The sequence below is a fragment of the Hyaena hyaena genome, unplaced genomic scaffold, assembly GCF_003009895.1.
Source record: "Hyaena hyaena isolate Hyena2069 unplaced genomic scaffold, ASM300989v1 scaffold_13, whole genome shotgun sequence".
NCBI classification, from domain to species: Eukaryota; Metazoa; Chordata; class Mammalia; order Carnivora; family Hyaenidae; genus Hyaena; species Hyaena hyaena.
Genome location: NW_024080645.1, coordinates 3,640,096 through 3,654,981, shown reverse-complemented (window position 1 = coordinate 3,654,981; position 14,886 = coordinate 3,640,096). Strand labels below are relative to the sequence as shown.

General features: G+C 47.3%; 1 protein-coding gene across 7 annotated transcripts in view; it reads left to right on the top strand.

Moving 5' to 3' along the window:
- Positions 1-14,886, top strand: part of CPEB1 (cytoplasmic polyadenylation element binding protein 1) — an 86,505-nt gene that overhangs the window by 54,590 nt on the left and 17,029 nt on the right. For 3 of the 7 annotated variants that reach the window (XM_039216975.1, XM_039216987.1, XM_039216980.1), the window contains exon 3: positions 5,308-5,496. In XM_039216975.1, the coding sequence (XP_039072906.1) occupies positions 5,343-5,496 (154 nt within the window). In that variant the 5' untranslated portion in view covers positions 5,308-5,342. The other 4 variants (XM_039216956.1, XM_039216946.1, XM_039216963.1 and 1 more) reach the window with 4 other exon arrangements.

Here is a 14,886-nt window from a genome sequence, read left to right as displayed (position 1 = left end):
AAATACATTCTTAGAAATGCTTCTTTATAGGTTTGTTAAAACCATAAGAACCATAAATCATTGATTTAAGTAGATTTGGCTGACTATAAAGTTAGTCATTTGAAAGAATCTACTGGGAACACTTAATTCAGGTCCTATCTCTGCTATTCCCTGGGACTAGAATTTGGGGATAAAGTTGAGATTTTGTAAGAAAGAGCTCAAGTGTGGTTGCTAAAGAAACTACAGTAGTGTGCTGCTTTGGTTGAAAGAGGGAAAAGAGGATAGATTTTATTCTGCATTGTTACAATTGTGCACTAACTAAGGAAAAACCATTAGCAGTCTGCTAACCTTATACATTAGCTGTTCATATTTTTCTACGTTCCTTTACTGAAATTTCCATCAGTAGACAGAATTTTCACATTGTTCTAATCATGGTACAGGTGCAATTTTGTAGTCTGCTTGTGCTATTTAACACATTTCCCTCCAGCTTCTGTTCCTCCTCGTCTTGCTTCTCGTCCCTGGCCTCCCTGATGGGCCTCCTGAGCTTTGATCTTGAACCCTTCAGCATGTTATTTCCTGTTTAAGAGTCCGCAGACATTCCTCACTTGCGTGCCTTGGCTCGGCTGGTACAAACACACCTTGCTGACCTTACCTCCTTACAGAACTAGATCTTTTTCTTGTGATACATCTGTTCTGTGAAGCCAACTCAGGTGTCCCGAGGGCCTCAACCAACTTCTGGCAGTCACCATCTGCCTTTGTACAATGGTGCCTGCTAATTTAATGGCTTCAAAGTGAGGGCCTCATGGCACAGTTCTTGTCTCCCCCTCCTTGCCAGACCTCAAGAATAATGGCAGCAGAGGACCCTGAGCAATGCTGTGCTAAGTTTTGCTGGCAGAAGAGTCATCAGAGGACCGACAGGCTCTTAGAAAGATGGAAAAGATAAGAGATGAGGCCACTCTGAGCCCTGGAGCCAGGGTCCCTGGTTCACCTTTGCATTTTGAGTTTGCCAGTGATGGTCTATTTTAGCTTGTGGCCAAATTTGAATGTTGGGTCAATTTACTTATTTCCCTAAATTGTTTGCCAGCTAAAAAATTCGGGGAATTAACTGTAAAGAAGATAACTGATTGTTTCAAAGGGAAATGATTTTAAGATTTTGAACCAAATTAAGAAACTTAAGTCAGAAGCTTTGTTATGGGTATGAATAAAAGAAACTTGTAGGAAAAAGCATTTAAACTGAGAGACCTTGTTCAATAGATTGCCTTAGAATAAGAATTAGTACATCATCATGTGCTGGTTACCAGGTTTGAGTACTTCACAGTGCCTAGATGGTGCTTGGCAAAAGATTATAAAGAATATCCTCCAGTAAAAGGGGCATGTTTTCTGTCCAGCATCTGCTGTGAGCTTGAGAAGCAAAGAAAGCTTTTGCTCAGTACAATTAGCCTTTCCTTTTTTTTTTTTTTTTTTTTACAAATAGTTTATTGTCAAATTAGTTTCCACATAACACCCAGTGCTCATCCCCACAAGTGCCCTCCTCCATGCCCCTCCCCCCTCCATCCATCAGTTCTCAGTTTTTGTCAGCATTCAAGAGTCTCTCATGGTTTGCCTCTCTCCCTTTCCCCCACCATTTCCCCCCTTCTTCTCCCCCCTTGGTCCTCTGTTAAGTTCCTCCTAATCCTCCTATACGTGCAAACATACGGTATTTGTCCTTCTCTGCCTGACTTATTTCACTCAGCATAACACCCTCAAGGTCCATCCATGTTGCTACACGTGGCCAGATTTCATTTTTTCTCATTGCCATGTAGTATTCCATGGTATAGATAAACCACATCTTCTTGATCCATTCGTCCATTGATGGACACTTAATAGCCTTTCCTTTTTAGACCTCTTACCTCACTGCATGTTAGGCTATGTTGACAGTTTACTTCTCAAAGTTTCTTTCAATACACAGAGAAGAGATGGGCAGCAGGGGATAAGTTTGGAGAGAAGTGATCAGGTAGTTATTGGAAAGGAGGATTTTTGGGTAACATGTTTCTGGAGAGGCATCTGCTGGCACAATTGGTAAAGTACGTGACTCTTGTTCTCAAGATCATGAGTTTGCGCCCCATGTAGGGATTACTTTTTAAAAAGCCTGTTTCTTGAGTAAAATGTGTCTGAACACAAAGGCTGCAGATAAAGGGATCATGCCTACAGCTCTACCATCTCTGAGATTGGTGTCCTGGTATAATTTTTTTAAAATTGAAGTGTAGTGTTGGTTTCAGGTTTACAGCATAGTGATTCGACAATTCTATATTTGACCCAGCACTAGCTACAATAAGTATAGTCATTGTTGGCCGCCATACAACGTTACTACAGTATTATTAACTCTTTACCCTGTGTTGTACTTTTCATCTCTGAGACTTATTTTAGAACTGGAAGTTTTGTCCTGGTATGATTATTAAAATTTGCCTGCTTTCGCTCAGAAAGGTCTTGGTTTGGATGATAAATTATATGGTCACCCTACAGAAAATACTGATAAAATACTTTGTGTCAGACAGTGTACCAGATGTTTTATGTGATCCTGAAATAATCAGGATCTGTTGTTGCCACCTTATAAAGATGCTCAGAAGCTAAGTAACTTGACTGAGACCACACAGTGGCAGACCTGGTGAGCAAAGTAAGATCCTATTGGACTTATAAAGCTACTTAATTTTTCCCAGCCTGCTACACTAAGCATTTAATGGGTATGGCCTCCATTGATTTTAGGATCTAGTGAAGGAACCCTGCAGTGGTCGTGAAAGCCTTTTTCTGGAAGAGACAGTGGAATGGAGGATGTCTGGATAAGGATAGAGGTGATGCCTGTAGTGGGGATGCTGGGAGTGAAAGTAGAGTTGTGTTCAGATCCCAGAGCTTCTGGATATATGTAGCCGTCAGTGTCCTTAAACAGCCCTGCTACTGAAGTCTGAGTCTGTCAGCTTGGGGGTGGGAAGGTTGTGGAAGTTGTATAGATACTATTGCTCAAACTTGTATGTGCATACATACATATCAACTGGGAATCTTGTTAAAATGTAGGTTACTCCTATTGGTCTCGGGGGGTGACACCGACTGTGTATTTATAACAAACTTCTGGTGATGCTGATGGTGCTGGTCTGCCTCACTAGACTGGGCAGCAAGAGTGCAGTTGATGATTGGATTCTCCCTGCCAGAGGCATGGGGTAGTCATGCACACAGATACTCTCATTTTAGAGATGGGGAGGGGCATGGTTGTGTCTAGGCATAGGTGGCCTCACTGTGGGGTGGAAGGGACTGTATAGATAGCTGATTTAGGGGGAAATGGTATTGATATATGGTTGTTTTTAAAGACAGCATTGTTTTTTGTCACTAATACACATAGATTGTTTTTAAAGTTTGTCCTTGCGTGAAGGGTGGACCTAGGGAAGCAAGAGAAGGGGGTGTTCTGGGGTGGGGACACCACCAGCATGGTGCAGTGGTGAACAAAGCTTTAACAAACAGGGAGCAAGCAGAGTATCTACAGCCAGACAGGAGTAACATGGATGGATGACACAGCAGCAAAGCTCTAAAGAAAAGGAAAGGAAGGGAAAAAAATTAAAAAAGAAAAAGGAAAAACCACCTGCAAGGGGAGGAGTCCCTTCCACAGACTGGTCATTTTCCCCCTCTTGGCTCTGCCTGAATGCCCAAGGACATAGGGTTATGTACTGCAGGTGGCTCTGGCTGGCTTCTCCTGTGGTGAACAGCATCTTCCTTGCCTCTGCCCCCCTGGGACCCTGTCACGGGTGGTCCCAGGTGGGCCTGCCTCTTGCATCTGATCACATCCCTCATATAACATGATAGAACAGGCGAGGTGAAGTGCTACCACGAGCGTGGTCCAGGTGTGAGCAGCCTGCCTGCTGAGGCTGGGACCTTTGCTCTACCCGCTTTTCTGAGGAGGAGGCCTTGTGACTATAGGTCATGATGGCAGAGGACTGATACGGGAGAGCACGTCACCAAAGAGGAAATAGTGGAGGTTCCAGAATATCTGGGCAGAGCCGGACTTTGTTGCTGGAGCTGTGAGTGGTCAAGAAGTGGGGCCTTGGTCCTGGGCAGCACCCCTGAGTGAGGGCCCTGGCATCAGTGAGCCTCCCAGCTGGCAGCATAGCTCTGAGTGCTCCTGGAAGCCAGAGACAGGGTGTTAACAGGGCCGACTGGTGGGAGCTCCTGAGCACTGGCTTTCTGATGGGGCAGAATACCACTGGGACGGTTTCTCTTCTTTCTGTCTGTCCGAACGGTTTTAGCAGTGTTGACTCAGTCTGTCCCTGTGACCGGCCGCCGGAGGGAAGGGAGGCTGGACCTGACAGAGCGGCTCATGACTCATGCCCATCCTGTTGGGGCGAGAGGACCCAGGGACAGGGATTGTCCTGGTCAGGGCAGAGCTTACTCTGGCCTGTGGGTTGTAGGACATACCAGGGCAGCGCAGCGACTCCCTTCCCTCTGCTGAAGCTGACCCCTTTTCTCTGTGATACGCTGCTCCAGACAAGTCTGGAGCACCAGGTGTTGCTCCCCAGGGTCCCAGTATGCAGTGTTTTCTGAAGGTTATCCCATCCCTCAGTAGTAAACACTGCTGTGTCAGGGTGCTGCTCAGGGGCCACTTGGAGCACATAGATTTTTTGCTAGCAGGATTGTGGAGCTTTGCATTGGGCTGCAAAACCAGGGCTTGAGCAAGCAGCTGGAGAGAGTCCAGGACTAGAGTGTTTTTGGGTTTGGGGGTGGAGAGCAGAGGGAGGGGAAGGGAGGGGCAGGAGGGCAGAGCTACACAAGCAGGCAGTCGCTGCTTTGGCTTTGCTGTCAGCGGAGAGGACTTCAGTCGTGCCTCAGGGCCGCCTGGCCACCATTGCTGGAGACTGGAGGGCGCTGCCTCGGAACCCTGACTTACCGGCACTGCACCCGGACTGTTCCAAGTAGCTGTTGTGCTATCTTTTCCCGGGGAGGCAAGTCTCCTCCCTGTCGTCCCCTCCTGCTCCTCCCCCATTCTGTGAGGGATGATGCCGCTCTCTATTGCACGGCTCAGCCGGCTGATGTCACTGGCAGCGGGAAGCATCAGCAGCCTGATCACATGCTGGCCCAGCCTGTAATGCAGACGGGATAGGGGTGTGTATGTGGGGAGGGGGGCTGTATGGCAACTGCTCTTGCTCTAACGCCCCCAAAAGTGCAGAGGCAGCGGCCGCAGCATCCAGCCAGCTCGGATGTCTGCTCCTTGAGCTCGGGGAAACTATTATTATTAATATTTATTGTTGATAATACTGGGGAAAACAGCCCTTAACTCTGGGGTTTCTGCTGTCCTCCTGTCCAAAGCAGACTTCCAGGACTCTGAAGAAACAGTTACAAGCAGAATGCTTTTCCCCACCTCTGCGCAAGATTCTTCCCGGGGCCTCCCAGATGCAAATGACTTGTGCCTTGGCCTGCAGTCCCTCAGTCTCACAGGCTGGGACCGACCCTGGAGCACCCAAGACTCCGATTCCTCAGCCCAGAGCAGCACACACTCGGGTGAGTGCCAGAAAATGAGTTGGCTGGGGGTGGGGGACGCATGGGGTGGTGAGCGGAGACATTCACAGCAACAGTTGTTCTCTTCCCCTTTGCATTACCCCCCCCCCCCATACAACATGGAGCTGTTTTGCAAGAGATGGAAATGCTGGCTGTGAGCGTGGCAGGACAGATGGTTGCTCGTAAAGGCAGGCATGGCTTTTCCACTTACCCTGATAAATTCCCTGGAGTGTTAGTGTGCACCTGGGGTGGCCCTGAGAAGGGTCCCCAAGGTGACAGTCTTATGCAGAAAAGATTCAGCTAACCCCCGAGTGCCCAGGCCTGTCTTGGAGATGATGAAGCAAAACACTTTTCGGTGGGGGAGGGGACTTCAGGGGCTGATCCCTGGATGTCCAGATTCTGTTTCTCAGTATTACAACTAGAGACCTGTATATGAGGATGGGTAGTCCCTAAATCATGGCAAGGGAGTAATTTTAACCTCCAGCGTGCTGGGTGGTAGGGGAATATTGGAATTGGCTTTAACATACGGGTAAGAGCATTGACCCTGGAAAGGGGTAGGCAGGGTCAGTGGGGTGGAGTAACTCTCAGCTGCGGAGGCTTTGTTTTTCTTTGTGTGAAGGGTAACCAAATGGACGGAGGAAGAGCCACTCCCCTTTAGGACCCCTTGTTGCCTTGGGAGAATTTGATGAGGACAGACTGAAGGGGCTTTTTGGCAACCCCATGAGCTGCTTCTGCTGAGACCTTCCCAGTGTCCGTTTCTTTCCCTCTTGTGGTACACGGGGGAGGGTTGGCCAGACCCAAGTCTTGGAGTATTCAGGAAGAAATGCGAACTTGAGAAATACTATGGGTAACTTAAAACCCACGTATTTTGCTTTATGTAAATTATACCTTAATAAAAAGAATAACAGCAGATACTTTGGGAAGATGGAAAGGTGGGGGGGGGTGGCGCGCAGCCATTTGCTGTTGGTGCTGACCGTGGGCTTCACTGAGCCTGCCATCCTTCCCTCGCCTCCTCAGCTCTAGAAACTGGCAGTCATGGCAGCCAGGTACTGTCTTGTTGATTTCTCTGGCCTCCACCCTGTTTGGCGCAGGTCTTTTTTTAGAATGCTTTGCAGAGCCCCGGACTGTTATGTCTGTTGGCATTATTCCATTGGATTGGGGGTAGGGGGTTGATTTTTTTTTTTTTTTTTTTTTTTGAGGATGGGAAAGAGCTTTGCCTTAAGTAACTACCTCTGGGTTAAGGTAGGATTTCTTGAAGTACCAGCCTTCAGTCGACTCAGGTTTCTCCAGAAAGATTGGTAACTACCCTGGGTCAAGGAAGTGTGGCATCCTGTGCCTGGAGATCTTGCCTGGAAGGCCATGGTTGCTTCTTACCTGTGGTACTCTGAAGTTGACCCAGAAGGCCTGTGAAGCTGACCTTGTCCTCATTCCCACTGTATCTGAGCAGAGGGCAGAAGAGCTTATGCAGGAGGTGGGTACCAGTCTGTGGTGACCAGTGTTTGACTAAGGCACTATTTCTCACTGGTGTCAGATTGGGGTGTGGCCCTTCTTTGGCTCTGGTCTCTGTTAGCTACAGGGGTCCTTCTGATAAGTATTACTGCACACAGGGTTGCATGCGGGCCCAGGTTTGGGCTTGGAGAGCGTAGCCTGAAAGTTATTGTGAAATTAGGCTGTAAAAGAAAAAATAGCTTGGACTAGTCATAATTCCTCCAACCTCCCTGCCACCTGAAAACCCAGTGCTTGTAGCTATTTGTCTCCAGAGTGGGGATGGATTTATTTCTTCATCTTCCATCTCAAGCACATCAGTGATAAATATCACATGATTTTGTGGATCAGGGAGAGACTGCAGTCTGTGGCCCTAGTTTTCATAGGGACCAGAGGGCTATCCCAGTGCTGTCATCTGGCTATGGGCAGGGTTAGTGTGGCCGTGTCTTCCTTTCTGAGGGTTAAGGACACACCCATCCCTCACACCCATGATGTCCTTGAATTTTGGAGCTATGGTCATGGTCGTCTATCTCTCTCTCTTCTTTTCCCTGAGCTCTGGGCGTTCTCGGAAAGCCCACATGAGGGTACTGCCTACTGGAGTAGGATGCAGCCCTCCCACCAGCCAGCTGCAGTGCCAGATCGGGCACCCTTGCCAGCAATGCGGGAACATGCGGCCCACATTCCAGTGCCTACACCGCTTTCCCATCTGAAGACCAACGAGCTCAGTTTCTTCAGGGAGGGAGGAGGTATTTCAGTAGCTCTGGACAGTCTCGGAGTTCTCTGTGCTGTGCTTTGTGAGCACAGGTGCGGGCATGCTCCTTGGGCTCAGCTTGGTGACACATTGCCCGAGGCAGCTGTGGCTTCACCACTGACCACCTTCTGCCATCATATGTGTTCATCAGTGTTGGGGGCAAGTGAGGAAGATGGCAAGGCTCTTACCTGAAAATCTTGGTTAAATTTATTCAGCAAGCATTGAGCCCTGGCTGTGTGCCAGGTACTAGATTAGGCTCTGGAGGTCCATCGATGAATAAAATTGTTGCCTTCACAAATCCCTGTGACTGTCAAGGGTAAACAGATGAGAAGGTATACCAAATGTAATGTGATAGTTGCTACAATGGGGGCTTCCATTTTCTCCCTTAAGGAAAATTTTTTTTTTTTTTTTTTTGCACAGGGACAACCTTTCACTGGGTTCTCAGCATGAGACTGGTACATGGAGCCCTTCTCAAGGGGCTAGGATCCTTCTGCTACATGGGCTCCATTGGCCTGCTTGAAGACCCTGGGTTGGGGGGGGATCTGGTTTTTAGATTAATGCCTGCAAGGCCAGCATTGGTTCAGAAATGGCACTTTGTGGGGTCCTTCCCTCTAGAGAGAGTGGGCCTACCCTGAGGCCTCACCTCTTTCTGGAAAGGAAGCCTTTTGTGGAAAGATGAATGTTAAACATGGGTTTTTCCCTGAGACCCCAGTGGCATGTGTCCAGCACTACCTTTGTCCTCCTTGTAGTGTCTTAGGTCCTGTAATGGAACAGCAGAGCCATGAGAGCTGTTCTCAGTATCTTGGGGTGGGGGATGGAATGACTAATAACCACCAGTTGTCGACTGCTTCCTATGTGAAGTCCATCATGTGACTTTAATGCTTGCACAGTCCTGTGAAATGGGTAGTCATTACTTGTAAAGATGGGAAATAAGCTCACATGTTGTGAAGTACCAGAAGTCACACAACTGCGAGAACTCACAGTGCCCTTTGGTTCCAAAACTCTTGTGCTTTCTATTACCTGTGTTCCTGTGAGCAGAACTCTTGTCTCATGTTTGACAAGAACACTTATGTTAAGGTATCTTCACATACAGCCCTGGAGCTGTTCATCCAGAGGTGGTGTGTTCCCTTGCTGAGGCCCCTCAAGGCCATCCATGCACGGTATGCAGTGGACTGCTCTGACTCCCCTCTGCCGAGTCTCAGCTCATCAGCTTTGCCACCCAGTGGATCTGTCTACCCGACATCCCCCTGAGGACTCTATTGCAGGCAGCATTACTCAGCAGGAAAGGGGGTGACTGAGAATCTGCTTTTTTGGGGGTCCCTGGAAGCAGGGACTCCTAATGAATGTCTTGTACAAAAGTCCAGTGGGTAGACTAGATGCTCCATCTGAGGATGCCAGAGGCCATGTCCTGTTTTCTCCCACTGTCCTTTAGAAGTCCTCAGGAGATTAACCTGTCCACCTTCTCTGGTTTCTGCCCTGACTGCTAACCAGTCAGGTTATGAATGGTATGTTCCCGTGCTGTGTTACTTGCAGGCTCCCCATCGGTGGGCAGGCTGGATCAGCCTGGAATCAGAAGGGGGGGACCCTTGGCATTTTGCTCTTGCTGCTGCTGCACTTCCAAAACCGCCTTTCTGAGGTGATACCCAAAACAAAGTTGGGCTCCTCATCTGTAAGAACACGGACTTCCTGGGTCCGACTACTCTGTTCCTGCAGATCTCCCTCAGCTATCCAGTTCTCCACTACTCTGTCCCCAGCATATAGCACAGTGCCTGGCTCATGGCTTTTTGATAAGTATCTACTGAGTGAGTGATGAATGTAGAGCCACTGTGTTGTTAAATCCTGGGTTGTTTTGAACCGCAGGGTTCAGTCATGGTCTCTCCCGTTCTTCTGCCTCCCACCTGTTTTGATCAGCTGGATGGATAGATTCTTCAAAGATCAGTATCTCTGAACCTCCATAGCTTCTAAGGCATGAAGATGGCTTAGAAAATTTTGTCATATACTGGCACCAGAATTCTATCATGGAGTGAGGGAGTCTACTGAGAAATAGCTTTTAGTGCAAAGATGAGGGAGGGCCTGGGAAGCAGTATGATAATAGGATGCCTTGTAGGTGAGAAAGAAATTGGGTACAGGGAGAGCATGTGTGCTGACCTTACATGGGACTCAGGTATGTCGTTTCTTCGGTTAATGAAGCTTGTCCAGTCATCAAAAGAGAAGAGGAAGGCTATGTTGGGTGCCACATTGGAGCTACATTGTAGATCAGATCACCGACCAGAGTCCGTGGATCTGCACCAGATCTGACTGGAGCAGCTCACACTCAGAAGATTGCCCGCCACCTGAGTTGGAATGTGGTGTAGACTGCAGGGTAGGGTTAGAGGCAAAGAGCAGTCTGTTGTTCTACCTGGCATGAGTGCTGCTCCTCCCCCTTCCTACCTGTGTGCCTTCAGATGGATTTTGAACAAACAACCTAGAGCCAATGGTTGGGAGAGAGGAGGAAGGGTTCCAAGTATGTGGCCCTAAATCTCAGGCGAGAAATAATGTCTCCCGGTCTGGGTTTTTTTCCTATGATTACTCCCAGGAGTTAACAGGCATCTGACTCTGATGTCTTGGGCCTAGTCTCTCCCGAAGCTGAGCTCGGACTCAGACAGGGTCTTGGCAGTACCCACATACCGTTCCAAGCTCTTGCTGCTGCCACCATCAGACTCTGGGTGACTTTGTACTCTTGGGGAAGGCTTCAGAATATTTTAACAGTGACTCAGCTGTAAAACCCACAGGAGCTGGCATAGAAGGGTGAAAGTGGAGAAAGTTAACAATCGGTCTAAAAATATTCCTGCTGATTTGGTCTCTTGTACCCTCTGAGGTAGCATTAATGAGCCGGAACCCTCTGCCAGGTCTTCTCCTCCCCGTGACTTCCCTGAGAGCTGTCTGTAGCTGATCTTGATTCCTGCCAGCATGCGAGTGCTGAAGAGTGCCTCTGCTCCAGGAAGGGCACGCTGCTTTTCTTAGTCACTTTTGGAAGATACAAGCGCCATATGTTTGGCCACCAGGGCTGGAGGCACTTGGTAAACTTCAGACTTCCTGTGGTCCCTGAGTTGTGGAGTTCAGGAGTAGAGCAAAGGGCCAGGGCCTTGGCTCCCATTGAAAAGTGATTATGGATTTCTCTCCCACACTCACCAGCCCCCAAGCCATCTAGGTTACTACTTGACATCTGGCCTTGTTGAAGCTATGCCCTGTTATGGGGAGTGGACTTCAAGGTAAGTTACTGTCCTGCAGCATAAGTGACCTGTCACTTCCACTGAATTTTAGATTGTGTAGCTTAAAGAGTGTGCCTTTCAGGTAGATATACTTACTACTTCAAGTTACGAAGAGGAAAACCATGGATTGCTAGCTTTTTGGCTCCTTCCCTCCTGATTTCTAGCTGGCAGGAATCAGTGCTGGTCACACCAGGGGAAATATGGGGTCCTGGGCTGAGCCGGGAGTAAGGTTACATCGCTTGAAATGAGGTCCCACTTTCCCTAGAAGCTTTTCCTTTGATCTGTAGATATTTCAAAGAACTACCTGCTCAGGTGCCATGAGGGACAGTCAGGTGACTCTAGGGCATCTGACCACAGGTGACAGTTTCTGGAAACCTGGCTTCTTCCTTAGGTTGAAGGAAATATCAAACCACCTGGGAAATCCTAGGCCTGTTGATACTGGGTTTTGTTGTCTTCCCCATATCTTCTAATCAAACTCCTACTATATTCTTTGGTCCTCCCAATGTAATATTTGCAGGAAACTGCTGCATGGAAGTGCTGATGTGACCCAGGTCTGTGAATCCTGAGGTATCCTGATTTTAGGTCTGCTAGATGGCATTGGCCCTTTCCCTTTTTTTTCTGGTGGTTGGGATGGTGTTCAGTGAAGCACTCTTTCCTGCTTTTGGAACTTGAATGTGGAAGTATGTACACATGACTGAATATCCCAGCAGAGTACAGAGAGGATTGGGCAGCGAGACCCCTCTTCTGTGCTGCCCTTCCTCAGGTGCAGAGTAGGATCTCTTCAGTCTGTACCTATGTATACTTAGTTCTCTTCGAAGAAAGTATTTGAAACTAGTGGAAGGAGTATTGTCACAATTTGTGACAAAAAACTACTTCTCTCAATCTGTTTTGGTGATGGGCTGGGTCCGGATGAGCTAAGATTTTTTCCCTCCAGTTCCAAGTTGCCACTAAGTCAGTATTGTGTCCTTATGTTGAATAACCTTGATTGAAAGGGTGCAGCCTCAGTGAGCATACTGGCTCTAAGGGATGTGATGTTTTCTTCCTTTTAGTACTGCTCAGCAAATAGTGATCACCTGCTCACTGCCAGATGTTGAGCTAATTACTGTCGGAGTGACTTGGCATGCTTGGTTTAGAAGGCAGAACTTTGTCCACATGTGTGCCTGCAAATATCCATACAAATGGTTTTGAGGCTTTAAAAAAACTTGTTTAAAAGAAGATTATTTCTTCTTATAGGCAGAGACTCCAAAGTACTTAATTACCATTCCCCACCCCCCGGGGATTCTAGGCCCTATTACTTGTGCTTGATTCTCCTTTTCGGGTTAGATCCAGTTACCTTGAAACAGGCAGAGAAAGTCAAATGGGAACAGACAAGTTTCCCTTCGTGTCATTTAAAAAAAAAAAAAAAAAAGCCTTTTGGGGAATAATTTCTCAAAGTTATACTAGAAATATGTGTATTTTCTTTATCTGGATTCTCTTACTGTTTGTTTTTTTAAGTTCATTTATTTATTTTGAGAGAGAGAGCCTGCATGACCAGGGGATGGGCAGACAAGCTCTGTGGTACCCACGCACGGAGCCTGATGGGGCTCAATCCCGTGAGCTGCAATGTGAGATCATGACTGGAGCTGGCCAAATGAGCTACCCAGGCATCCCCTGGTTCTCCTAATGTTGACATTTACCTCTGTCATTTGCACATTTTCGTTAGAAGTTCTTGTACTTAAATATGTTCATAAGTAACAAAACCGTTCTCAAATCCATTCAACTTAAAGTTGATCTGATACTTAAACTTTTGTTCATAGTCCAGTTTTATCAGGTGACTCAGTCATGTCCTTCATAGCACCCTTGTCTTCTTCTGTCTTAGCAGGTGGTGTCTGCCTGCAGCAGTAGGCTCTAGCCCCCTTGGTTTTTGCTCAGTATGAGCTTGCAGAGGACTTGGGTTGTCTCGAATATTTTTCACAATGTTCAGCTTTTTCCGGTCATCACTGTTTCTGAAGCTGTTACCACAATCTGTACTGCTCTTTTATATTCTGTATTTGTTCCTGCTTACTGTCACTCTCCCTCACTCCTCCCTACTTGCCACCCCGCACCCAACTAGTTTTTCCGAGACCAGGCTCTTTGTGAAATGTCCTATAGCCACCTTGCTTTTTTCCTTTATAGATGTTAGTTGCCATTATGCTATAAGAGCTATGTTCAAATAACGTGCAGAAATAATGATGTATGAAAGGTTTTTGAGGTGTGGCGAGGGGGACTGATTAGAAATGTGATGTAGCAAGCCTTAGGTTTTTCTAGATGAGTGCTTCTCACACTTTAATGTGCATACAGACCCCCTGGGGATCTTGTTCAGAGCCCAGGTTCTGATTCAGCAGGTCTGGAGTGGGGCCCACGATGCATTTTTAATGAGTTCCTACAGTGGCAAGGTGCTAGAGAAGTTTCAAGGCCTGGATGATTTAGATCCCGAGGCACTGACCTTTGGTAGACAAGAGAGCTTTGTCAGTAGTTGATGGTCTTAAAAGGAATTTGAACAAAAGTAGAGGTGTGAAGAACATGAAGACAAAAAGATGTAGAGTCCTGAGTATTAAAGGTAGCTAATGAATGGTGCATTATAGGAGATACAGCTCAGAATCAGAAAGAATTGAGTCCCACTCTGTTGTTCACTAGCTGTTACTTATACAAATGCTTGCCCTTTGAGGCTTGATCCTCTCTTTAAGATGGGGTAACAGTACTCGCTTCTTAGGATTTAGTGAAGATTATTTACCTTCAGGTAGAAGTGCTTCTAACAGGTATCTGGCACATGCTATATATGCAGTAAATGGAAGTTGCTATTAGCAAGTGGTAGGAGCTTGATTGAACCTAGTCCAGATTGTAGAACAGACGATTGACTATGAGCCATGTGCACTTAAGGAAGTGGAGTTCATTAGTGGCCAGCGTGGGTTGTCATGCCATTTTCTTTTTAGACAGGCTTATTATCACATTTAGAGGAGTGCTGTAGACCTAATTCCTGGCTTTGACACAGGAATTTGACAAGGCCTCGAGATACCTTTGTGGGCATGGTTAAAAAAAACCTGCATGAAGGGGCGCCTGGGTGGCTTAGTTGGTTAAGCGTCCGACTTTCGCTTAGGTCATGGTCTCGCGGTTTGTGGGTTCGAGCCCCGCGTCGGGCTCTGTGCTGACTGCCAGCTCAGAGCCTGGAGCCTGTTTCAGTCTGTGACTCCCTCTCTCTCTGACCCTCCCCTGCTCACGCTGTCTCTTTCTCTCTCTCCTAGAAATAAAACATTTAAAAAAAAAAAAAAACCTGCATGTTAGTTGAGTTGGATGGATTTGTGGCTGATAGAACAGAGGTACCACCACAGTAGTGAACAGAAATTGACGTGAATGATGAAAGTGGTCTCCAGTGGCACCCAGTTTGCTTTTTGACTCTTTCAGATACACGTGGGCTTTTGTTGTTGTTGTTTTTAAAAACCTCGAGTGAAGTTTTTTTTAAAACAACCTTGGGACAGCTTTAAAAAAAAAAGCCTGAGGACAGTTACTGTGGCCCATATTTGTTGTCCTGGATGCCCCCAGACACAGGCCCTCTGGGCCAGCCGTCTCCTCTGGAGCTTTTTTCTGTGTGCTGCTTCACACTGTGTTTCCCTTGACAACTCCTGGAGCTCCTTACCGTGCCACGCCTTTTTTCCAGGATTAGCACACTGCCTTATGTCTTGTTGCTCACTGGTGAGTGCTCCCTCTGACCTCTGCACTCGCGGAGGGCTTTTCCTTGGGGGTGCTGCTTTGTCAAGCGGAAGATGGACATTCTTCCAAGCTGCATCTACCATTAATCTCAGGGTCATTCTTTCTGTTCTTCCTTACTGATTTCGTAGTCCTTTTCTTCTCTGAAGATGTCAGTATTTGTTTTAACCCCAGGCTCAGTTA